Source organism: Xenopus tropicalis, chromosome 2 (assembly GCF_000004195.4).
Source record: "Xenopus tropicalis strain Nigerian chromosome 2, UCB_Xtro_10.0, whole genome shotgun sequence".
NCBI lineage: Eukaryota > Metazoa > Chordata > Amphibia > Anura > Pipidae > Xenopus > Xenopus tropicalis.
In genome coordinates, this window is record NC_030678.2 from 93,755,425 (window position 1) to 93,782,462 (window position 27,038).

The 27,038-nt window shown below is 38.7% G+C and overlaps 2 protein-coding genes and 1 non-coding gene across 5 annotated transcripts in view; 2 read left to right on the forward strand and 1 right to left on the reverse strand.

The window, feature by feature from the left end:
* Positions 1–237: 237 nt before the first annotated feature.
* Positions 238–9,472, forward strand: rhbdd2 (rhomboid domain containing 2). Of its 2 annotated transcripts, XM_031895868.1 has the most exons (5): positions 238–253; positions 459–941; positions 4,212–4,613; positions 5,081–5,231; positions 6,503–9,468. In XM_031895868.1, exons 2-5 carry the CDS (start codon positions 740–742, stop codon positions 6,792–6,794), a joined length of 1,047 nt encoding a protein of 348 aa, XP_031751728.1. In that variant the 5' UTR covers positions 238–253; positions 459–739; the 3' UTR covers positions 6,795–9,468.
* On the forward strand, positions 2,422–2,515 carry LOC116409374. Its single transcript, XR_004221815.1, has one exon. It is a non-coding gene; the product is annotated as a Z30 small nucleolar RNA (small nucleolar RNA).
* A 2,808-nt stretch (positions 9,473–12,280) lies between the features above and the next one.
* The window catches only part of por (P450 (cytochrome) oxidoreductase), a 39,912-nt gene continuing 25,154 nt past the window's right edge, over positions 12,281–27,038 (reverse strand). For both annotated transcript variants that reach the window (XM_002933818.5, XM_004911631.2), the window contains 12 exons: positions 24,950–25,099; positions 24,529–24,653; positions 23,765–23,854; positions 22,224–22,322; positions 21,695–21,811; positions 20,105–20,223; positions 19,528–19,709; positions 18,378–18,527; positions 17,836–18,103; positions 15,668–15,813; positions 14,601–14,686; positions 12,281–14,276 (listed from right to left, as the gene is read on the reverse strand). In XM_002933818.5, the coding sequence (XP_002933864.1) occupies positions 14,132–14,276; positions 14,601–14,686; positions 15,668–15,813; positions 17,836–18,103; positions 18,378–18,527; positions 19,528–19,709; positions 20,105–20,223; positions 21,695–21,811; positions 22,224–22,322; positions 23,765–23,854; positions 24,529–24,653; positions 24,950–25,099 (1,677 nt within the window). In that variant the 3' untranslated portion in view covers positions 12,281–14,131. The remainder of the gene's footprint in view (positions 14,277–14,600; positions 14,687–15,667; positions 15,814–17,835; positions 18,104–18,377; positions 18,528–19,527; positions 19,710–20,104; positions 20,224–21,694; positions 21,812–22,223; positions 22,323–23,764; positions 23,855–24,528; positions 24,654–24,949; positions 25,100–27,038) is intronic.

Below are 27,038 nucleotides of genomic sequence, written 5' to 3' on the forward strand. Positions count from 1 at the left end.
TTAATAGATTAATATGGGTGAGTGCAGAGAATCTAGCTTGATTGAATGATGTGGTCACACCCTCATTGCACCCCAACTGTGGCATTTAAAATGCTTAGGGTGATGACTCCTTCTACAATTCATTTATACAGGAGCAGTGGCCAATTTCTTGTTGTAGGTCCCATCATTCCCAGTTTCTGTCAGGTGATCCCTTAGGTGTCCATTAAAAAGGTCAACAGTGTAGGAGTTTTAATCTTGGAAAAGCAAGTTGGAGGTAAGACTTTGTTCCTAACAACAATGGGAAAAATAAATACAAATGTAATACTAGACTTCTACATAAATTAGATAAAATGATTGCAGGATTAGTTAGTTGACTATATTATTTTGTGCGTGTATATATATATATATATATATATATATATAAACACACTGTGTGTGTGTTTGTGGGTTTTTTTTTTTTTTTTTTTGGCATTATTTAGGTTTCGCATTGCCTTGTTTACAAACTACAGCCATCTAAACTTTTAAGCAGAAAGTCGGGTAACTCAGATGTTTCTCTATAAAAGTGGTCTTGGTAGATCATCTACGCTGAAAAAAAAACCAAACAACTTTTGGCTCGTTGGACGCTGTAGTACCGTACCACCAATCACGCTACGGGGAATTGATAACCCGGAAGTATAAAGGCTATAGTATAGCAGGGGCATCGCGGAAGTAATGTAAACTCTGCACGTTGTTGCGGACTTAGTTGACTTATTATTCGGCCATGGAGAAGTATGGCGAAGTGCGGGAAAGCTGGCGGAAGAGTGTATTGTCTTGGCTGCCGCATGTGCAGCTTACTACCGGGGTTGTTCTGACTGTGCTGACTTCTCTAATAGTTTCGGCTCCGGCGCTAATTAAAGTGGACAATAAGGATGATGTGGGACCTCTGTTTGATTTAGAGCCTGGGTCTCTGGGAATCACAACAGGTATTTGCTTGGGCTTAAGTAGTTAGACTAATCTACAAAATGTTTTGAATTGCAAGCAAACTTTCCATAACCTTTAATATTTCATGGTTTTATGTGCAATTGAAAGTTTATTTCTGTGTTTTTCTTTTGTGGTTCCTGGAACAATGTAGCAGAAGCCTGCTACTTAACAAACCTGGAGGAAAACCCACATTTGTTAGGATGTCACCCAAACTAAACTAGGACAAATGCAGTTATTTTAAAAGCATTTAAAAACATTTGCATGTGTGGGTTTTTTTCCAGCCCTATTAGGGCCAATGTAAGGGACAGGCAGAAAATTAGTATACTTAAAGCCAATGTCCCATGCAGAGATTAGACCCCCATAATAGATCTCTGCTACCACGGGCAACTACTCTCTCCTAAATGCCTTTCCACTGGCAACAAAGGGAATTGGTGGTGGAAAGGCCTATGTGTGGCTTTGGTCTTCCAGTCGTGTGAAGTTTCCTCCTACAGGCATATTCGGAAACCAAAGCAATGCGTAGGCCTTTCCACTGACTATTTCTTTTGTTGCCGGTGGAAAGGCATTTTGGAGATTAGTTGCCTGCAGTAGCAAAGATCTTCTGTGTGGGACATTAGCCAAAAGTCTCATCCTGACTTGCCTTCATATTGCCCTCTCTCCGTCCATTGTTCTAGAGCACTTTGTGGGCCCAACCCACTGTTCAGAAATGATAACCTGAAGAGCTCTGCCACAATTTCAAAGTGGCACTCCAAACTTAAACAACTTACGAAAGTGGTACATTGTTATTTTTAGACCAAGTCTACAAAGCAGCCCCTTTAGCAAAAAATTATCAACATAACCTGTTGGTAACTTGTACATTAAAATTTTGAAGAGTAGTGTTTTTAGTGTCCGTATCACTTAAGGTGGCCACACACATGGCAATTGGTTCAATCAGCCACTAACCGTTCAGGGCTGAAACGGCCGATAAGTAGGTAGAAACAATAGAATTTCTACCTCCTTCTGCCTTCAGGGCTGAATCGGTAGATTTTGCTCAGGCGCCTTCTATGGCGCCCGATCAAAATCTTTTAACCTGGCCAATCAGCGAGTCAACCGATATCAGCAGACTCCTGCGATATCGGCCGACTTGCCATACACGCACCGAATATCGTATGAAACGAGGTTTCGTACAATATCTGTGCGTGTATGGCCAGCTTTAGTGATACTGACACTAAAAAAACTGCTCTTCAAAATATGAATGTACGTTAAGTTACCTATAGGTATTAAGATATTAAACATGCTGGCCAAAGCTTTTGTTCTGTAAGTTTCCTTTCCCTATAACTACAACAGACTAGTCTGGGGCCAGTCTTTTTTTATAATTTTCTATCTTCATACAATCTTACCATAAACTACAAATTTATTGCTTGGTGACCTTTACCTTTAACCTAATAGACGTAGAAGTTCTGAGCTGTTGGTTAAACGTGTTGTTCAGTTACAAATGTCTCTCTCAGCAGTGATGAGCAAGATTTGTTTCTGACCTGGTATTGCTAGATTTGCATCTGCTTTGACCAGGAAGTGATCACTTAATCTTCTCTCTGAGCTGACCATGTCATTTGATGAGCTTGTTTTCTACAACACAATTCTGACATTATAATGCATTGTGGTGATCAATATAAAAAGTATTCAGAATGTACTCAAAACACATTTAATAAGGTGCTTATCTTAACAATACATCAAAAATAAAAAGCGGTATCTCACACAAATGAGACTGATAGATGCTCTTGATCCTATTACTCACAGTTCAGCGATAACATCTATCAGCCAGGCCACACTGCTTACTTTTAAGTCAGATTCACTGCTGCGCATTCTAAACACTGTCATTCTCTAAGCAGTTACAGGCCCCTTGTGGGTCTCTCTCACACTCGGAACAGCAAGGATCAACCCCAGTGTTGGAGCACACCCTTTTAGGCTGATGTCAGACGTGGCGTATTCTCGGCGAGCCGCCGCCTCCTACCTGTGCCTGCACCGGAATGAATGAGATACGTTCTGGTGCAGGTAAATGTTGCCGAAATACGCATAAAAATGCAAGACTTTGCATTCTCTCGCGTTTTTTTTGTTTATCGGCTACATGTGCCTGCACCAGAGCATATCTCATTCATTCAGGTGCTCAGGTAGGGCGCATTTACAGTAGCAGGCATATTCTTGGCAAGTGTTTTTCTGCTTGCCGAGAATACAGCACGTCTGACATCAGCCTTACCTCTATAGGCATCTCCACTCTCAGCTGCCACTTATTGTCCAAGTAGGAATATTAACCCTATCTCTACTAGGTATCCCCCTGCAGACCATATCATGCACTGTAAATGCACACATTCTTGTTCTTTTTTTTAAGTCAGACCAGTATATTCTAAACAGTCCCAGTAGGTACAGGTATAGGATCTCATCTTGAAACCTATTATCCGGAAAGCTCAGAATAACAGGAGTGATATCTTCTGTAGACTCAAGTAAGTGCTTTTTTTTTTTTTTTTTTTTTTCTCCCCCCCCCCCCCCCCCCCCCTCCTCTGTAATACAACAGTACCTTTTTGTGCTTGATCCTAATCATGAGACTTAATCCTTATTTGTGGCACAACAATCCTATTAGGTTTATTTATGTTAAAATTACTTTTTATTAGACTTATGGTATAAAGAACCAAATTACGGAAAATAGTTTATTTGTGAAAACCCCAGGTCCCAAGCATTCTGAATAACAGATTCAATACCTGTAGTTAAGGGCGGTGGCACACGTGGAGATTTGTCGCCTGTGATAATCTTCACTATTGCGGGCAACTAATCTTTTAAATGCCATCTCACTAGCAAGAATGTATATCATGGGTGGGATGGCATACATGTCACTTCGGTTTCCTTGAGAGGCCACTTTGGGAAACCAAAGCAATGCGTATGCCATCCCTCTGTGTTGGCTAAGTGATGATCATCTGACACCCCAATGTGCCTACTGGTCCAGGCATCATAATGAGTGTTGGAGCATTCAACCCCCCCCTCCCAGCAATATTAGCCATAGAGGCATGAAATGGGATTTCTAATCTGCAGCTTTATAATGTTGGATTAGAATTCTTGGTGCCTAAGTAATGCAGAAACATTTTGGCAGCTCTAAATAACTGGAGGGTTACCCACTAAACATTCTGCATGTTACTTCAGAATTCTGTCACTAATTAAAGTACAAGGCAATACGATTTACTTCAAGCCCCAACCATGATAATGGCAGACAGTGGTAACTTTTTTAATTTTCTAATCTGTATTTTCAGGGTACAAATTGTTCATCTACATCTATTTCCATGAGGATTTTTCATCTCTGGTGTGCAGCACCCTGATAATTTGGTTCTTTGGAGGAGGCTTTGAGGAGAATGTCGGTACAGCAAAGTTTTGGCTTCTTACACCTTTCTTCGCAGTATCTTCAGGACTTCTCTACCTGGCAATCCTGGCCACAGGCCTCAGTTTTCAAGCAAATGTGACAGTCCAAGGCTTCACAAGTGTGGCCTTTACCATGCTGAGTGTATTTACCATTCGCTCCCATTTCAAACGCATGTTGTTCTTTGGGTTCATGGTACCAACTAAAATGCTGCCTCTGTTCTTTCTAATCCTGGCATTGTTTCTTCCTCATGCTCCAGTTCTCAGCAATGTTTGTGGAATTCTAGTTGGCATTGCTTGTATCCTTTTAAATAAACTGGTCAAAACTCAGTGATTCTTAAAGCTGCTTAGAATAACTTCAGTCTGGCAGCTATAGCACCTTCCACTCCCATGAATGGGTATAGTATCCAGGTACATAAGTATTTTAACCGCTGCTGTTCTCCCTCAGAGCACCAGTCACAAAGCCTAAGCTACTGGCATGTACAAATTACTTAACCACTGACTTTAAAGGGGTTGTTCACCTTTGCACAATATTCACAGTTCTAACAGTTTGTTAATAGAACACACACACAAAATACTACAGGGGGGACACAAATACTACAGTTTCTTTTTAAGTATATAAAAATGGGTGGTAGATCCCTTTAACATTGAACAGCCAAATGCAGATAAAATATAGCAAGCAATCAGTTAGTTGTGCTGGGGTAGAGTTTCCTAGTTATAGAGTCATTTAGCACTTAATGAAGGTTAAGCTTTGACTTAAACTCAGATGGCATGAGTGGCTTCTTTTGTCTTGATCTTCCGGAATCGATAATGTCACGAATAGATCAGATATTTCTGTGTAGATTACTGAAACGCATTCCAATTTGGACTTATGTGCCTGGTTCTTCTGCTGAGAGGAATGCTGCTCAAAGTAGGAAGTAAGTGCTTATCTTCTATAACCATCAGTATCATCATTGTACACCTGCACCATCTTACAATCTTAAAATACTTTATACCTTTTTCCTCTCTGGATCTAATACTTAATAGCAGAGTTCTTGCCCTGAGCAGAATTAACATTTCATCTCCAAGTGCTATGGCAAGTTCAAGTCCTCTTTAAGCAGTGAAATCACTGTTCCTTGGTAAAAGAGCAGCTGCCATGTCAGACTCTTCACCAAGTTATCATCATCATCATAGTTTCAGAACTACAAACCCATGTAACCATATCCACATTGACTAATAAATTATGGGTTGGGGTCCAAAAAAACAGTTCTCATACTGGTAAGAGTGATGTGTGAACTCTTAAAGTTTTTAATGCCATTAAAGGAGAAGGAAAGGCAAAGTCACTTGGGGGTGCCAAAATGTTAGGCACCCCCAAGTGACTTGAATCGCTTACCTTTTACCCCGGGCTGGTGCCCCTGTTCAGAGAGAACAGCACCAGCCCGGGGTACCTGCAGCGCTTCCTGTTTCTGGCGCGTGCGCAGTAGAGTGAAAAGCCGAACTTTAACACAGAAGTCGGCTTTTCACTCTGCTGCACATGTGCCTATTGTGTTAGTCTTAGTGAAACTAAGCCGGAAGGAGGAAGCGCATCGCTCCAGGTACCCCGGGCTGGTGCTGTTTTCTCCTAACAGGGGCACCAGCCCGGGGTACGAGGGAAGCGATTAAAGTCACTTGTGGGGTGCCTAACATTTTAGCACTCCCAAGTGACTTAGCCTTTCCTTCTCCTTTAACAGAAATATGCTCCTTGGCAATAGTGGAGGCTGCCACGTAGGTGCTTGTAATATAAGTTTTATAAACAGGGGTCAAATCTCTGATACCTATGACTAATGGCATACTAGGCATTTTCTATCCCAGAGGAGAAGGGCCAGGCATAACACCATGCAGCCTACCATTGAATTGGATAGCAACTTCCTGTCACTGTACATATGGACAAACACATTTTTTGGGCCTGTACGCATGAGACATGGTTGCCATTTGCATCTGCGGTAGAGGATCCTATTGTGCAATTTGCCTTTAAGAAACCTTTCTTATACAAATTAGTTTTTCCCTCTGATGCTAAATTTCAAGGTCCTGTAATACCAGAGGTTGAGCAATACAGCAAATACTCTTGTACCATGGGATTTATTGCATAATAACTTGTTAGACAAATGTAGTGCCTGCATTATGGTATTTAATATCCTTCATGTTCAGTATTTGTTTCTTTTGCCCATAGGATAAACCCACCACCAGGATCCTACCCTACACAGCAGTTTTACACTACTCCTCAAGGACTCCATGAGGCCTATTCACCATATCACAACCCCAAAGCTTCTGGACTTGTGTCCCCAGCAATGGCACCTGTGGGCCCCTCACCATATTCCATGACTTCTCCTCCAGGGGCATTTTATCAGACACATCATATGTGCTCAGGGGGACACTCTCATTTAGATGCTTCCACATCTACAACTGTAGGTGGAGTTGGTGTTCCACCTGGTAATGATTTGCAGCAAGTACGGACACAGTAAATATTTATAGCTCTTGGACAAGTTTAATACCTGGTAGCAACAGATTGGATTTTCACAAGAAGCAAACACTATTCCATGTAATAGAAAGCAACATTTTGTGTGTCCTTAAATGTTATATAACTCCTACCTGCTACTGTTTTTCAGGTACCTGAATACATATACTAGTGTGCCTGTCTGCTGCTACTAACCAGTTTAAGCCTTAATATTACATTTCCTATGGAGAAATCAAAAATGTGGGGCCCAGTCGTTAAAGCACGATTGCTTTAAAGTTCTAATTGTTAGAACTTTTCGTATTGACCATGATATTGTTAAAATAGTATGACTTTTTCGTGGTTTTCGTTAAATTCCACGAAAAAGTCATATTTTTCACAAAGACTACGACCATTTCAGAATTCATTTAAGCTTTGGTATTGTGACTTTATTTTGGCCAGGTTGGAGATGTAGAGTGCCATTGGAAGGCTTCCAAAATCATGCATTGAAGTTTCAGAAAGGTTTTTGCTCCATTTACGATCGTTCAGATACAAAAATTTTGTGAGAATTTTTGCACATCAGAAATTATTGTGGTTACTGCAAATTTTTTCCAATTGTGCTTTTCATTGGTGAAAATGTGTGCTTTAATGAATGGGCCCCTATGTGTGTCATTGGACTGAAATTCTCTGATTTGCACTGAGTAGTTATGTTAGATAGGATACCTTTTATTTTGCACTCAACAAAGCTCAAAATATGTTGCTCTTATTTGAAGGGGCATTTTATTTTCTTGTATAAGCAATTTTATTAGAGTTTGTATTCATGGCTATATTTAACAAGTGTCCTTGTTAATGGGGAAATACCCCTCTACTAATTTACAGATGATGCAGGATCTGTACATGCTGTAAAAGGGTCAGTAGTAACAAAATCATAAGCAAGTTCTTTCTAAACATGCATTTACAGCTTTTACTACATCCTTAATGAAACTCTACTACCTTCATGGGGCAGTCTCATAGGGTAGTCTCCTAGGGTCCATGTTAATGGCTATAATTGTATTGGGGAGCGTATCATTGCCTGGATAGGTTACAATATAGTGCAATTGAAGACTACAGAGTTTTACACCATTTTGTTCTGTCACTTTTTCTTTGTAAATATACCCAGTGACCATTCTTTCTGATAGCCTGTCAAAGAGTATTAACTTCCCTTGGTTCTATAGTCTTGCCAGTTTTTAAAGGAGAAGGAAAAGCTAAGTCACTGGAGGGGTTCCAAGCTCTGAGTGGCTGTTTGGTAGCCCCTTTGTTGATTGGCAGCCTACAGGAAGCTCTGTTTAGAACTACAGCAGGTTTTATGCAAAAAAAAAAAGCACCTATCTACACTTTGCACTTTATTTTATGACAACTGAAGTAGTTGTCACTATATACATGGATTATAGAATGTCATGGTACAAATCGCTTAAATATGATTGCATGCTTTAAAGCAGTGGTTGGAGTAGAATGTCTTTATTGGGCTTTGGAGAAAATAATTTTTGTGGGACTCTCTCTATTTGTTAACATTATGTTTTAGGCTTCAATACCTGCCCAAAGCAACCACAGCCCTTTAGCAGGGAAGATCTGTGCCTCCAAAGATGTCCACAGTAGCTCCCCATCTTCTTTTCTGCTGATTCCCTGCACGTGCTCTGTGCTGCTGTCAGTTACTGAGCTTCGGGGCTGACTCACTGAATACCTAGGATATAAATGTAACTGTATAAGGCTGATTATTATTAAATGTCAGCTCTGAAACCAATGAAATTGGCATCAGAATTTAAAGGAATACTGTCATGGAAAACAAAATGCATCAGTTAATAGAGCTGCGCCAGCAGAATCCTGCAAAACATTTTTTTTGTCACATGGGGCTAGCCATTCTCTTTATTTCCCAGGGTGCCACAGCCATGTGACCTGTGCTCTGATAAACTTCAGTCACACTTTACTGCTGAGCTTCAAGTTGGAGTGTTATCACCCCCCTCCCAGCAGCCGATCAGCAGAACAATGGGAAGGTAGCAAGATAGCAGCTCCCAGTAGATATCAGAATAGCACTCAATAGTAAGAAATCTTTGGCTTGGGACTCCTCCAGTTACATGGGAGTAGGAGAAACAATAGGTTATCTGAAAGCAGTTCTACTGTGTAGCGCTGGTTTATTATCTGGCACAGTGCACTGTGATGGCTGCCTACACACCAATATTACATCTAAGAATAAATTTTAAAATGGTAGAGTGGAATATTTGCTGTGTAATTTAATAAACCTAATTTTTTAAGCCCTGAGCTAAACATCTCCACAGCTGCCCAGAATGCACTGAGCATGTGCAGTGTCACAAATTTGAAGGCCTGGATCATTGCTTCTATAGAGAGGCTAAACCTTTGGACTGATGCAGTAAGTTCAATATCCTGTATGAAATATGGTATTTCTACCCATATTTGTTTTTAGGGTTTAGTTCTCCTTTAAACATGGAAGCTGGCGCAAGAATATATCAGAATTAGAAGTTATCTGTGAGAAAATGTGTGCAAAAATCCCTTCCACAAGAACTTCAAACTTTTTTTGTCAAGCTGTACCTAAATGTTGACTTACTAGGATGTCCAAACAGTTGCACATGCCACAATTTCTGTTTTATTTGTTACTACATTTTAAAGTATTTGAAATAAAACATTTGCAAATGTTTGCTTTTTTTAACACATCAATTCCTGCAGTTTTTTTACTATTATTTACTTACACAATTAGTTAAAAATTTGACCTGCCAAGGGGTGCCCAAATTTTGCGTACAACAAGCAGTGAGAGATATTGTCACTGACTTCCTCCTGGATTAGAATCATTCCTGTTAAAGGACTGGTAGTATGGGAATCCAGATTATGGAAAACACCTCAAGTTACAAGCATTTCAGGTATTAGGTCTGATACCTGTATCTATGTAAACAGTACTGCAACCCAGGAATGCTTTAAAAAATAAATAATGCTATGAATAGTATTTAGTAATCAAGAAACTTCTTAGTGTAATTTTCTAACCTGTTTTGGCCATGTACGAGTCCATTTTTTTTTTTTTGGATTCTCCCGATATTGCCCACCCGTAGGTGAGGGATATCGGGAGAAGATGGACCTGCCAGTGTATGGGGGGCCTTTAGGCTTCTGAGTAAATTGGTTTTAGAATTTTGGTGGCATGCATGGCCAAAATCGTGTACAGGTATAGGATCTGGTAACTGGAAACATGTTATCTAGAAAGCTCTAAATTGCAGTTAGATCATATCCCATAGACTCCATTTTATCAAATTCAGAGTTTTACAAATAATTTCCTTTTCCTCTGTAGTAGTTAAACAGTACGTTGTATTTAATCCCAGCTAAAATACATATAATTCTTACTGGAGGCAAAACAATCCTATTGGGTTTTTAATGTTTAAATGATTTTTTAGTAGACAAACCATGAAGATCCAAATTACAGAAAGACCCCTTATCCAGAAAACCCCAGATCCCAAGCATTCTGTATAACAGGTTCCATACCTATACTTAGGGGTAAAATGGCAGCCTTGAGAGATCTGATTCTGCAGAAGCTATAACAATGATTTACCAAAGCAGTGTAAGTACAGCTTTAGCAATAAAGTGTGATATTTTTGCAGCAGAATATCCATGGTTCATGGATCAAGTACTTTACATATATAAAAATATAAATATTATTTGCTATTCTGTTGGCCTTTAAAAAGAGCAGTTAAGCCGAAAGCCTGGTTTAAGCATCTACAACTGCTAATAGCAGAACAGAAGATTCATGTAAATTGCCGAAAGTGCCCAGTGGACCATACCCTTAAGAAATGTGGAATTTAATGTCTCTGGTTTATAAAAAAAAAAAAAAAAAAAAAAAAGACCAAGGCCTTCAAACTACCATATTTAATTTAGTTTTGTAGAACATGTACAGTACCAACCTTATATGTAATAAGCACACTGCACATGAAAATGACCCAGTAACACAAAGACTCTTGACTCCCCAGCTATCTAAAAGCTGCTTACTATTAAATATACATAGCAGGAAATATGACAAGTTTTTCCATATCTTGCATTAATTACCGTCAAAACATAGCCATTCATTGTGCATGAAACTACATCTTCCTGCATCCCAGCAAGGTGAACTTCTGGGAGTTGCAAACTGACACTAGATGGCACCTTTAACACAAATAATAAAAAGAAATATGATAATTTTACAACTAGTGTTTCCAAACCATCTAAAAGTGGTTCAGCACTATGGATACCAACACAGTGCAGCTCTCCGTAGTACAGGTATAGGGGCCACATGTTTACAGGTCCCTATAATAAATAAATATTCTTCAGTATGCCGCCAATGGGCCAATTGTTTGAAATGTGACTGTCCAGATGTCAGATAACTATGGTACTAAAAGATTTTGTTTCTGACCAATCGGCATTCTGCCCATTTGAAAACATTAAGGGGCATATTTATTATGCTGTGTAAAACACGGCTAGAAAATTCACCACACATCGCCAGGCTTCACCATGTAAAAATGGCGTAAAATTGGCGTAATTGTTTTACGCGTTTTTTCTTCCACCAGAACTTATGGAAAATAACGGCGTAATATCCGCCGTTCAGATGGCGATCTTTTCCATTTATTTTACACAGCTTTTTACTCTTTTTCTGCAAATTAGTTTTACACAGCATAATAAATATGCCCCTAAGACTCTGGGGATAAATTACTAACATAACTGCTAAAATGCACCAGTGCTGGTTTATTTTTATGCACTAGACTGACAAAAATGAATTGCTGACTTGTTGTTGTTAGCAACTGCACTTGTGATACTTAGCTACTGTGTAAGTAAATCGGCTCTGGGAATTTAACATAAGACAGGGAGTTTTTGTCAAGGGAGGGAGCTCCCAATGTGGGTGGCTATGTTTTTTAGCACACATAAGCAAGGCTCCCCGCTTGCTCATTATCTGCATGTGTGTGATGTAGGCGGGTGAGTCGCATCACACACATGGCCATAATGAGCAAGTTGTGGCACTCGGTCGTTATGCAAGTGCCACAACATGGCTGCCCGAACTGGGAGCTCCCTCCTGGTGCAGGCAGCCTAGCACTGTAGGAGCTTTTTTTTTTTTTTTTTTTTAAAAAAAACAAACAGACAAATGTTTCTCCCAACCAGATTGCAGACACCTCTGGTGGGGGGTGCAATTTTAGGGTGATAAATTGCCTTTAAAGACCTTGGAAAACTTTAATAGAACTGTACATTCCTTTGCACTAACCCTAAGATAAAGGCAGTATGAGTGCCAGAAGTTCTATCTGACAGGGTGCACAAAAAGGAGCAAATATCATGGTCTTTCTTTCGGTTTAGCAGAAACAGAAGAAGAGTTTCTATGTTATGTGCTGGAGAAGGGTTAGATTCCTCTAGTGGCACTCAATATGTAGTGCAGAGATCAATGAATTAGTTCGGATGATCAATCCATGGCAGCCCAACAGGAATACAGAGGAGAGATTTAAAAAAAAAAAACCACCTGCAAAATAGACTGAAAATGTACATAATTTTATTTCAAGGGTTAATGCATATTCTAAAATTTATTTACAATTACTGGATGCTGGAATGACAATGCAGTTATCCTTAAAATCTGAAACTCAAAACAAACATTAAAACCAATTTCAATGGACTTTAGTTTGGGGAAAGAGTCTTACCAGTGATATGAGAATTACATTTAAGAGCAAGACATTTCCTTTGTTTATAACAAGGCAGGCGGGGTGGTCGAATTTGGGGGTAGGGTTGGTGCGGCTGATCCTGACCCGGGTTCGCAAAAGTACAGACTTTTTTTTTTTTTGTTTCTTGTAAAATGTTGGGCTGTTAGAAATGCCTCCACAAAGCTGAATAATAATTTGTGCAGATAAAATGAAAGACCTGCATTGGTCGCAGTGCTACAGCCAATATAGCAATACTGTCTACAGAATGCGCCTAGTAGAATAACCTATAGTAACCACATTTCTGCAGTGCAAAGTATTACAAACAAGCAGATGAACCATTAGGAGGTATGTGGACCACCAACTACTAAAACAGTGGAATCACGTGGTACAGCGGGGCTGTTAAAGTGTTACATATCTATGAAACAATGTCAATGTAGGATAATAAATAATGTGCTAGGCATTAGTATCTACATGTTTGCATTTTGAACTGTGGGCATTACAATGTAAATGCAGATGAACTTTGACAACAGAAGGCATGGCTAATCAAGGCATCAGAACAATCCACTAGTTTATCAAGCTTCAGAAGTCCTTTTAGACATGGAGGGTAGTGCAGGGGAACATAGGTAAAACCGTTCTATATTCATATTTACAGAACAAGCCAGAGTCTCTTATTTAAAAAGACTTACAGATGAATAGTTGTGGATTCAGGTGAAGGCACTATTGGCTGATTACATAATTAAAGGAGATGGAAAGTAAAAATCACTGGGAGGTGCCAAATGTTAGGCACCCCCTCTAAGCCTATTGTGACCATGCACAGTATGTATGTCCCAAAACAGTGTTTGAAATCAATTAACCTGTGAACCTACAAGGTATAAATTAGATATTAAATATATATCTTCTACCAGGTGCAGTAATACCAATACCAGCACTCACTAGAATGGCCCAGGAGAAGGAGGGAAATACCCTAGAATTCTATCTGCAGTGAGGCCAAGCACCATTTGGAAATGGCCAACATTACATACTTAAGGCTTGAAATTATTTCTCATACTTCTTCCAAACATGCCCAGATAATTGAAAAATGTAATTTATTCCAGAAAATGAGAAGATATTGAAAACTGTGCTGAACACAAGTGGATCTCTTTACCTACTCTAAAACTCCATCAGCACAAAGTGCAATGTAGCATCATTAAATGACATGATTACAGTTTGCAGTATAACCATTACATATATAGTGCTAGTTTCATGGTATTTTCATTCTAGACCAAATCCCTATTCCAACTATAGTTAGATGCTACACGGCAATACCAGCCTGCCAAGTACTATGTCATTTTTGAGTTGATCTAACAAAAAGTTTCTTAAAAAAGAAGTAACTGATATGATGACATGATATCAAAATGGATTCTGCTTTCTAGTAAAATATACAAGATCAAAGTCTATTTTCCGCAATGGTGCACACACTGACAAAGTATTCCGTAGGGTACAGTTCAAACCTACAATGACATTTGCCACCCTGTACTGTAAAGTAGTAGTGGCTTAACAATACAAAGAAAAGGCAGTAGTCTCTCCTCAGAAATCGACATTTAACAGGGATTTAGTTTTCATTAGCATTGTCATGGACTGGCTCGTGGGTCTGAGATAATGCCAAGTTGGTACAGTTTGCTCTATTATGGAGGGACAGCCTTGATTAACTCCAGACATCTTGGGAATAGCGGCCTTTGGTCATTAGTTTCTTGATGTAATCCACAGCCTGAGCATGGTCAAGTTTTCCATATTCTTCCACAATATCATAGAAAATGTTCTGCACATCCCGAGCCATGTTGCGGGCATCACTGTAGGGAGGGAAGGAAAAGCAAAACTTTTTATCATGCATTAGATATACAGCAGCATTCAGTATGCATTTCAATTGCTCTAAAATTAGCCTGGGATATTTATGAATGTAGAACAAGATGCAGCTGTTACAGCAAAGATGGCCAGTGTCACTGTGCCACTGGAATAAGTGCGTTGCTGTTTTCTTGCCAGATTATTTTATATACTGGTCTTTATGGAAAACCATGGACTGCAGAAAAACAATGAAGGCATTACAGGTCTATTTTCGGGGGTACAAAAGACAATATTGTCAGCAGCCTGAGGAGAGCTAAGAGGTCAGCACTCACCCGCAGACATAAATATGGGCATTATCTTCGTGGATTAGCTTCCATACCATCTCTTTGTTGTTCTTTAGAAGATGCTGCACATAAACCTGCAAGAGGGCAGAGAAATAAAAATGCTTTTGTTTTTTTTGTTTTTTTTTAAATGTAAGACTTGCCATTTTAATCTGCATCAGTCAATACAGCATAGAGTTAACAAATATAAAGCAGTACATGTGCCAGCAAAGTATATATTTTTTCCCACAAGGTTAAATACAGCCATATTTTCTGCAGTTACTTACATAGACATGATAGGTGCCCTACAATGCATGTGGGTGCCATACTCTGCCTGTCCTATGCTGCCTGTGTGTGCCATACGCTGCCTGCCCTATACTGCCAGTGTGCCATATGTGCCTGCCCTATGTTGCCTGTGGAAAGTGAACCTGGTGGGGGTCTGTTCTGGGAGCTTGTCGGCATTTGGAAATAGTTGTTATAGTGGTTCTGAGGGTTTGATTATGTGCTGGGGTAGCTGCGCTATACACTTTTTCACATATGAGTGAAGTGATATCCCTGCAGTGAGCATCAATTATTTGTTTTTCTTGGTGTGATGCCACTATTAATGTGGGTATGGCCTTAAAAGCTTTTGTAATAACAAGGGTGTGGTTTAAAAAAAAAAAAGGAGTGGTCAAAACTGGCTTCCATTATTGGCCCTCCACCATGTAATCCAGAAACATTCCGGCCCTCACTACCACAGAAGTTGCACAGCACTGGCCTAGTGCATGTATATAAAACAGTCACCCATCAACATATAATTCTTTATCAGGTGAAAGTTAACATAATACTTTGGGGCTCATCTATAAACCAGGACAAATTTTCACCATGGAAAAAAAAAATCCAATAAAAACCAATCCAAATCTTGCTTTTACTACACTTTTAAAAACCAAGTGATAATAAATGAATCTCCTTTAGGTTCTACATATCCTGGCTGTCTCCTACAGACCACTAAAAAATATATTTACAAACTGGAAGACTAATGTGATATTGCTCTGTGGTGACAAATAGTACATGCAATACAAAATCCAAATCAGCTGTACCTTGTGGGCCTGGTCTCTTGAGAAGGCAACATTCAGCTGTGTTAGGACTCCTTCCTTGTGATACCGTTTTAACTCATTTATGTAAAGGAAATCTTCATGTTCATGGCGGCAGCCATAGTACAGCACCGTTTCCCCAACATCCTTGCCTACAATACACAACATCAAATGCACAAGGCAAATAAAAGGAAGATAATCAAGGGTCATGTTATTAAAGATATGGTAAGTTAAAATATAAACACACTTTACATTAGCCTAAGACAGAAGCAGACCATATGCAGCACTACAGTGCCTCCTAAACAAATGCAATATGAGTTATAGTACAATCCCTGTAGCTTTACTTGAATGAAAATATATGTAAACATTTAAACATCTTACATAGGACTGTAAGGAAACAGATAAACCATTTTGGGAATGAAATGTTTGTACATTTATTACCCTAGAACAGCACTGCACTGCACACACCTCAGATCAGTTACTTGCGCAGTCATGATAGAGTCTCCTTTCCTGCTCCGCCTGCGTGTGTGTGCGTGCCCTATGCTGCCTAACTGCATTCCCTATGCTGCCTGTGTGCCATACTATGGGGCACATTTACTAATCCACGAATCCGAATCCCGAACGGCAAAAATTCTTATTGGAAACGAAAATTTGTGAACTTTTCCGTCGCCGTCGCGACTTTTTCGTATTTTTCACCACTTTTCGTTGTGAATTTTTCATATTGAACGATCGTAAACGCCGGGAAAACCTCTCTGACTTTGATCCTTCAGTGCATGTCTGCATGGGCTCGATCAGTGCACTTGTGCACGAAAGAATGTTCGTTGTGCAACTAATGTTCTTTCGTTCAATCCGAAAATTTCGTTAAGGTGGCGAAAAGTCGGGGAAAATACGAAAAAGTCGTGACGGCGACGAAAAAGTCACAAAAATACAGATCATTACGAAAAAAACGCATTCGGACGCCTTCGGAGCATTCGTGGATTAGTAAATGTGCCCCTATGTCTACCTGTGTGCCATATGGCGCCTGCCCTACAATGTCTGTGCCATACAGTGCTTACCCTATGCTGCCTGTGGGAGAAGAACCTGGCAGGGGTTTATTTTGTATGCGTTTGTTAGCATTTGGAAATAGTTGCAAGGGGTGCTTAAGGTGTTTAATTATGTGCTGGGGCTTGCTGTGCTACACACAAGGGCTGAAAAATTCCAGCCCTCCATACCACATAAGTTGGACTGCACTGCCTTAGAGAAGTACAACACTGTGTTGATTATAGGTAATACTGATTCAGGGATTTCCTGTTCTTAGTTGAGGCTGTCACTAGCATCAAAACTGTGCACTTTCCAAAACTCAATAATGACAAAAGGTTTTATATATGGTGGAACACCCTATATCTACGGTAGATATGTGTAATGCTAGTAAAGGACATGAAGTTCAGCCATTGTAAAAGGAATGCACCAGTGCAGTCAATATTAGTAAACTGAAAGAAAGTGAAAAATATGAGCAATTAATGGATTACACTAGCATCTCATTTCGCAGAACCAATTGAAGATTAATTTATCAAATACTAAAATGCAGGGGACCATTAAATGGTAAAGTTTGCACTACATACAAGGTTCTTAGATGGGAACTCCCACTTCTGAACCAAAATTTGTTTAGAAAACCCCTAATATCACTGTAATCTGTACTTTAAGTAGTATGAATAAATACCATTTTCATATGCTCAAATCGAGCTGCAAAACAGTTCCTCTCTTTATGCATCATCTGAAATCCTGGCAGGGGTGGAGGGACTAAAACACTGATGTTACAAATCATAACAACTTTGTTACTTTCCTTACTGACATCACATGTGCAGGGAATTGTGGATTTGGAGGATGGAGGCTGAAGGCAGGCTTTGGACATTCGACCGTTTGATTTTATTTGAGTCTCAAAGTAATCAGCCAGATCAGTAGGAGAACAGGGGGTCAGGGCTTAGATAACTGTTCCAAACTATGTTATTACATTAAAAGGCTGCATATTTTTTAATTGATGTACACTGCAAAGTTGGTTGAAATTATGTTTACTTTTCAAAAAGCTTAAGTTGTGTTTGGGTGGAGTTCTTCTTTTAATAGCAGCTACCCAATTTGATCATACTCCAGCCCTTAGTTAATGAAGTCTGTATCTGTGCAAAATATACTACATTTACCTTGCTGCTTAAGCCACTCTCTTTCCTGGATGAAACCCATGAATGGGGCAATGCCTGTCCCAGGGCCAATCATGATTACAGGTGTGCTGGGCTTGAATGGAAGGCGGAACTGGGACTTGCGCACGAACATGGGAACAGATGACTTGTGTCCATTGTCACTGGGCTGTTTGTTTTTGAGCCAATTTGTAGCCACTCCTTTATTTTCTCTGCCTGTTTTTGTCTCGTATTCAACAAGCACAGCACAGACGTGGATGGAATTGGGATGAACCTATATTAGGCAAGAGGCATTAAAAATGACATCCGATTAGAATAAAGTTTTTCACCAATAAGCAGCAGAGGATATCTGGCAAAAATCATTCAGTCTATCAAATCTCATCAAATTTTGCCTATTGACACAGGTCTCATTACACTTCACAGGCATGTGCAAATTAGGAATCGGATTCAGACAAATCTGTGCAGGATTCGGGGTTCACCTGAAACTGGTGGATACTTTGCATCCCTAAATGGCAATGAACGAAAAAAAAAAAAAAAAAACAACTTACTTTTGAGGAGGATGCAATGGAGTAATATCGGGCCTGTAAGCGTGGCAGCAGTTCACAAAGGTGATCCAATGGAGGGCGCAGTGAAGGTATATCTTCTAGTATGGCCAAAATATTTCTTCTTGATTCAACAACCCAACTGAGATAGAGAGCCTGCAATCAAGTAAATAAAAGGGACTCAAATATCATGTATAAGTATTGCACAGTATAAAATCCCTCCAAACATATTATGATGAAGTCTGATTAGTAAAGCTGAAGCTTTTTAACATAAAAAAGAAAGTAATATGCTGGGGTTGTGCATTCTGGTATGCCTCTTTTGGCACCTCTGGTGCACTACATCTATGCAAATGTATTAAATACTTTCTACTACTGATTAAGAATAGCTATAGAATGATTTAGTAGTATGTAAACCTTTCACAATAATAAAGGTGCATTTAAATCAAAAGAATGAAAGTGCAACAAGAAAAAAAAAAAAACTAGTGACAATATAAAAAACAAAACAAACAAACAAACGTTCTATCAATGCCTATTTTGGACTTGATATACTTTTATCCATCAGACAGGATCAGTTATTACTACAGAAGCAGAGAATTTTTTTTTTCTTAAAAATGTATCAACACTTACATGTAATTACACAACAATTCTACACAACTAAATGGATCTGAATCATATACAAGCATGTAGTGTTCTATAGCTGCACTACTGTTTGATACTTTTTGCTGGAATTTAATTTATAGATAACGGAGCTCCTTTTCCACTAAAGCACACTCACTACTGTATATAAAGTGTAAAAAGGACCTACATACATGCCTTAGGCTTAGGGTATAATGACATTGGCGGTAGGTCATCTTTATTAAATGTAGCACAAGATAGTAGCTCACATTCAGTCACTGCACTTCATTGGATCTCAAAGACCCCTGCCTCCACCTTGGGTACCTGGGTACTTTTCTTACAGCATATAGCTACTACGGTCATAAGATACTGATTTATTGATGTACCTATGTAAAGGTATAAGGGCTTTAAGGTTTGTTTGGTTTTTTTTATACTTATTTAGTTATTTTATTATTTTTGGTGTTGTTGTGAGCAATAATTTACAGTTTGTTTTTTGCCATATAGGATTACCCAAGTCTTTTCAACAAGGCATATTGCTCACCTTTCCATCTTGTGCTGAGGAGGCCATCTTGCGCAGGTTTTCTTGCTCCTTGGAGTCAGTGGCATACTGTGCTAGTTCATAAAGCACATTGGTCCGGGGTGGATTGGTAATGTCCAAGTAGTAAGTGAGGGCAGTACGATATGTGGTAGGACAGGGGAAAGGGTGCTTTTTGTTAGACTCCTCTGCAAAAAGCAAATAAGGGCATGGAAAGGTTTTAAATAAACTTAAAAAAAAAGTTCTACACATAACACACAAACTTTGCTTAAGTCCTAAAACAGTGCGACTCCCCTCACATTTGATTAAAACCAAGACCAATGCAAATTTTTTTTGCTGCACAATAATTTGAAAGCAGAGCAGCGATGCAGACAAAATGCCTGCAAAATTTGGGAGCAATGTAGATGGTAGAAAAATTTCCTGGATTTGGGAGCAATCAAAATGTTGCAGCACCTTCATGGTACTATGACTTCAAGAATAATGTATATTTTTACTACAATATCATTTTGTGAACTGGCTTCTAATGTAGTGTTAAATGTGTCAGACTGGGTGAGACAAACCACAAGCAGTTGGTAGAACTCACCATCCAGGTTGTTCAGAGAAATCACAGTTTCAAGGTCTGCTCCCAGGATCTCTCCCAACTTGTTTACGAGCGCAGCATCATTTGCTGGGTACACAGCCACATGATCTCCCGACTCATATCTAAGGTTTAGCAAGTACAAATTGGGGGAAATTATTTCCAAGAGACACAATTAGTTGTCACATTTGTAAAGTGACCTGTTTATGGTTTTTATGAGAATGTGTATCACTTTAAAAGCTTGGGGGTTTTCAGATGAGCAAGTGCACTTTCTGCTTGTACAGACCGGCTACGTTCATTTCATCACTATTTGCCGATATAAGCATCAAGAGCCAAAGTCTTTATTAGCTGGTTTCTGCTTAGTCATGCAGAACACACGTTCCTGGTGAACTGGACAAAGTGCTCCCTGATAGAGAAAGCTACATATTTACAATATTCAGGGAATCCTAAGCCACTGTGTGCTTCAAAAAATGCATAACAGAGCCCAAACTGTTGACCATTTGCAAGGTAATTATCAAGAACACATCCAAGCTTAGTGATTCTCAAACCTTTTTAGGGAGATCCAACCACCCAACATGCTTCCTGGCCCTCTAATAAATATATTTCATGTGCATGTTTGGCTTAACAACTGCATTCCTGCTCTGTGCTGGTGGCCAGCATTAAAGTGGTACTGGCACTAAAAAACACTTGAAATAATTAATGTACACAAAAGTTACCTACAGAACATGATGATCGATTTTCACTGATAGGGCTGCTTTTGTAAATAATTGTTACTTGTAGTTCCTAAACTCGACTGTCCTTACTCAACCTGTCAGTTATAGCTACTGACTACTGCTGCACAAATATGGCGGCCCCCTCAGACAAACTTGGGGGGGGGGGGGGAGAATCTGTTAGGTAATGTAAAAGCACCAGGAAGTACATGTTTGGCAAAATTATAAAGCTCCCGCAAACAACAATGTTAAGGTATATTTAAAAAATACTTTAATTTTAAGTGTCGGTATCACTTTAAATGTGGCCCTCTACCTGTATTTTGTAAACGTGTCCCTAACATATCCCTCACATATGTGAAATATCAGTTTCCTGGCTAAACCCTGTCATTATTAAGTACACATTTCCACATTATATGTATAGAAGTTGTACAACAATTTACAGTTCAATGTACTAAGGTACAGAGAGAACAAAACAGGAACAGAATACATCTTGTAAAAACATGTTCACTTGACAAAGTTCTATTGAAATACAAGGTAGTACATTTTAAATTTAAAACATAAGTGGTAAATGATCTGCTACTGAGAAGAAGAAGTTTCAGAGAAGGCAAAGACTGAGAATTAACATGAAATTGCTTCCCTTTATAAAGAAGTGTATGGGAAGTTTTAGGTTTCATTCCACTTAAATAAAAGCTACCATAAACTGCAAAAGTAAAGACTGGTAGTTCTTCAATTTATGGCAAACAAGACATTTTCAGAGCAAAAATGCAATGTAAATGTCATTGAACCTCAATGAATTATGGTATACGCTCATGAGGATTGTTGGTACAGATAAAAATGCCTAGGCATACAGAAAAATCACTATAGACCCACAATAGTCCCACATTACCTTATCTTTGAGCCAGTGATATCTAGTTCCAAATGCATGAAATGTCGGTCTCCACCCTCATTAAGTTTGCGGTTAACTGTTGCATTAGCCAGAAAAGGATTTTTAGCATCAAAAGGTCTGCAACAAGGATAAAAAAAAATGTAAGTTAAACCGCTGAATGCCTTTACTGCCACTGCACAGATTCCATCTTAAAGAATTTTATGAAGGCACACATTAAAATGTGAGTTTTGAACCAGACCCTAGCGGTCAGAGTGTTCAAAATGCACTTTTTTGTCATCAAAATTTGTCATCAAAAGCAGCAGGGGTTGTACAGTATCTTACATAGTTACATAGGGCTGAAAAAAGACCAGAGTCCATCAAGTTCAACCCATCCAAGTAAACCCAGCACACACAACCCACACCCACCAATCTATACACCCACATACATAAACTATATATACAACCACTAATACTAACTGTAGATATTAGTATCACAATAGCCTTAGATATTCTGATTGTTCAAGAACTCATCCAGGCCTGGACTACTTACGGTTTTTGAGTTTCATAGCTCTTTAGTCGACCCATCTCTCCTGTGTACACCTTGTTCATATTCTCATCTGTGTGCACCACAAGTTCATATTGACGAATGCTAAAGGTCAAACAAATATTAGAGTTTGATGGTTTAATTTATAAATGAAACTAAGCAAGTGGGTGGCATTTAGGATAATTTAAATCTGACTACTAATGAACCAGACTGTTCTAAACCCTTAATTTTACTAGTCACCTACCGGTTTCATAGAAAGAAATCTAGAGACAACTTCCTTGCCATGTTTTTTTAGCAAAGCAAAACAGAACAGATCTGCTCATCACTAACAACCTAGCCCATACATTTTTACTACTGTATTTGAATTAGGTTACATAAAAAACAACAATATAAAAAAATAACATATGCTTATGATCAGGGCTGTGGAGTCGGAGTCGAGGAGTTGGAGTCAATTTTGGGTACCTGGAGTCGGAAAAAAATGAACCGACTCCGACTAAATTTAAATGGGAATAAAAAAAATAAAAAAAAATAAAGCAAGTTTAAATGTCCCAATTCACAAACAGTCATAATTAATTACTTCTCTGCTATAAGAATAAAGCCCAATGCACACAGTGCATAAACGAACACGTTGAGTGACCATGAAGCTTTTCATTGACTATATGCTTCACTAAATGGGACGTAACACACAGTTAAGGTGCGGCAGCTCCACTGCGTCGTGTTCCTCTGTTACAGGGAGCACAATGCCCACTGGGAACCTAGCCTAACTCTCACTGATAACTAATTAAGTAAAAAAAAAATTGCAGGACTAGAAATACTTGTATACGTGAAGGGAATGGATGGATAGTCAATAGTTTAAGACTGAAGTTTTAAAACATTTGAAAAACTGCTGTAATACAGCTGTAAGGTTAGCTTAAAGGAACAGTAACACTAAAAAATAATGTTTTAAAATAAATTAAAATATAATGTACTGTTGCCCTGCACTGATAACAGATAAGTAGCAGATTCCCATTGTATTCTACACAGTTTATCTGGTATCTTCTTATGTAACCTGTGCCTTTTCTCCTTTTTTCAATTTAAATGGCTGCCCCCATGGCTACACAGCAGGGTATTTATATAAACTGCAGTAGTGTTTATGAAGAAATCACACAACTTTTACCAGTGCAGAGCAATAGTATATAATATATTAATTATTTTTATACACTTTCATTTTTTGGTGTTACTGTTCCTTTAAACATGACTATGGGATTCTAGGGAAATCATTAGGAGTATAGATAAAATTGTCTATCAGTTTATTATCAGTTCAGTTGTGTTTTAAGTGCCCCTTCCTGGATGTATAAAATACATTAGCATATTAAAAACAGAGGAGTCGGAAGTATCAGAAACTGAGGAGTCGGAGAATGTATCTACCGACTCCACAGCCCAGCTTATGATATACACTTTCTAATTCCAGTTACAATTACTAGAGCCATAGATGGATAAATAAGCAATAACAAAGATGCACAGCATATTTCTGAATTTTTTCAGGGCTGGTACAGACAGTTGCATACCTGGAATCTTCTCCAGTTGCCTCAACTCCAAAGTGTTCACAAACTGCAGGCCAGAACTGCTCCCTCCATGTGATAAAGTCTTCTTCCAGGCTGAGTAAAATTTAGAAATATATATCATGGTTTGTTTTAGAAAGCAAGTATAAAATTAAGTGAATATTCACAGTAAAGCTATCCAGAAATATTTAGATATTTCATGAGTACTACAGAGGTTCCATAAGCACTGTGCTTTCCGTTGAGCCCAGCACAGTAACATCATTGCAAAAAGACAGAAAGTACCCTAAACAAGGAGGATTTTGATAGGAGAAGCCTCCTGAGTAAGGAACAGACTAATGCAGGCCCTATCAAGATCCATCTCTTCTTGGTAAATTAACAGGTTTGCAAAACCAGCTACTATAATGTAAGTTGAAAAAATGCCCACAAAAGTATTTCACTCTACTGTAGAAGTCACTTGAACAGTGCATTGCAGTACCATTGATGTGGAAAGGCACTAACTAAAAGCATCTGTTTAAGTGAAAAGGGTTGGCATATTTCACGCACAGTGGTGTGCACATACAGAAGTACAGCAGTTATAGTACAGTAATCAGTTTGATTCTTGACCCTACTATTACTAAATCACAGAAGGCTTTCTAGCTTAAGCCTTGGTGGTGCATAATGGTTGACACTGTACCAACAAACCTCAGTCAATGTGCTCTAGGCATTTACCAATCAAGAGATGTTTTGAGAAAGGTAGAAATGTTTCATGCCTCTTTTTTTTTTCTACTTACTTGCCATCATCGTCTCCCATTCCAAGCTCAAAAATGCGCTCAGCTCCTAATTCTTCAAGTCTTTTGTCAACATATTTTCCCATGGCATTAAAGTGCTCATATGTCTTGTTGCCAAGGCCAAAAACCTACAAAACATTAAAGAAAAAAAACCCAAAGTTTAGCACCAATCTATAATTATGTGTATCCATAACAGATTAAAGAAATACCAGAACCTAATGCAGGCTTTCAACATATACCTTGCACTGAACTAAAATAGCAGAACTAAAATCACTACTAATGAACTAACACCTTTTATCAACAATTAATACATGTATTCCTTATCCAACAGATAATGAACAAATGCATTTAGAGAGACTGATAAATGCTATTTTACTATGAACATTTTAAATTGTGCTTGCCTGAGAGTGCTAACATTACTCACTGCATACTTAAGTCCTGCAAGGTCAATGTCTGTTTCCTGAAGCCAGTCATAGAAATCCTGAGCATTATCTGTAGGATCACCTTCACCATAAGTGGCCATGCAGAAAACAGCAAGAGCGTTCTCAATTTCTGTGAGACGACTGAGATCTGTCTGCAGGGGAGAAAAAAGTGAGCATAGATTAATCTTTTATATAGGCCTCATGTGCACATCTTGGCCTTCTAGAGTCTGAATGCCTTCAATTCTCCAGTATGTTTAAATAGTGGATGACACAGATATAGTCAGTGTGGCTGGGCATCCATAAATAATGAACTATAAATAAGCTAGCAAGGTACTGGCTTTTGTAGTAAGATATATTAGAAGTTCAAAGAGCAAGTTAGGACTCCACCTTACAAATCCACCAGTACTGTATTATTCAACTCTGGATAAAAATCTTCTCCAAAAGGATATCAACAGTCACTACTCAGAAGGCTGATCTCTACACTATATAAACGGCAAGAGGTATGGGGTAAATGCTAAATAAGACCTGCTGTCAATAACAATAAAAGGTATACAACACATTCATTTCAGCAATGTATACAAAAGATATCTATGCAAGACCTTTGATAAAATTACAAAGCAAGGCTTACATTTTTCCCCCAGGATTTAGTTCCTTTAGCCAAGAACAATACAATCCTTAAAAAGCTTTGATAGGATACAGCCTTCCCAGTTAGTATTGCAAATCAATTTGTCACCAACTCGTCTGGCTTTTCACTAGTATAAGCGGTTGCTATGAATGAATCTTGGGAATGCAGCTCCACTCATTAACTTTGCATCTGAGCGTTTCTTTCTCACAGCAGAGAATACGAAAGCCTAATGACTGTCTGTAAGGGCTGTTTTCAATCAGCCTTGAACATACATAGCTCTGATGCTTTGGATTATGAGGAATGTACTAATTGGTTAAAGATGCAGCAAGAGACAACAAACAAGATCAGACTACCGAGACATAAGTGTAACAGATTTGCATGTACAAAGGCAAATTAAGGTCATTAAAAATTAGAACACAATTGATTAGAAGGGCATGTATTAAGCTCCAAGCTTTTCTGAATAAAGGTACTGCAGATTATATCCAAAGTTAAAAGATCAAAAAGCATTTTGCACTTTTTCATATATTAAAGGGGACCTGTAACTCTAAGAAATAATTACAATTTCTTTTCTCTTGTGTTTGTTAAGCAAAATTAACTTCACATACTATATAAATTATATACATTTTGTTTCCTTCAGTCTTGGAAATATACAATCACAGCCAGCAGGCAGCTGCCATTTTGTGGGCACTGTTAGTAAGGCAAGCTTTGTATCACACCAAAATCTTGTGTATGTGCCAGAATGGGGGACCTGATGCCCAGGCCCATGCACTGGCTACACAATTACATGGTGAGAAGGTAGGGAGAATGTGAGTGCTGAATGGAAAGTTTAAGTAATTGTATATGATTACAGTATATGATTGACAGCTGGGATTTTTAAATGCATTTATAATGTGTTTAAATGGGTTAATATAAAAATGAATTTTGGTTTCATGTTTAATTTGAAAAGGACTTATATTATACAGTTTTTCATGACTGGGTGACAGGTCCACTTTAAAGCATTCCAAAATAGCTGTTCATAGTGTTTGCTCTTTCAGGGTTGATGCAACATATCACCAGCATTCACTCTATTACATTACGTGGGCAGCAAGACAGACAGAAAAACCAATATGTTCTTCCATAAGAAATAAGTGAAAGTGCACTAAGAGACAGTAGCCCCATGAGTTCAATTCTAAACAAACTGTTACGCCGTCAGATGCACACTTTAAATGTCCTTAAACTGTAAAAATAGGAAAATGATTCTAAAACATAAGAACATCAGATACAAGAAATCTGTAGCTCCAAAACAGTAGTATTAAACTTTCCATACAGAGACCCACACTGGCAGCTAAATTAGGGCCAGGCCAGCAGCTTATAGGCCAGCGTATGGTTCCAAATGATGGTCTGCCCAACTGATATTTATTAGAAACCAGATTTCTATAATGCAGTTCTGAAATCCCACTGGGCAAGGACCATAGTGTAGGATTCAA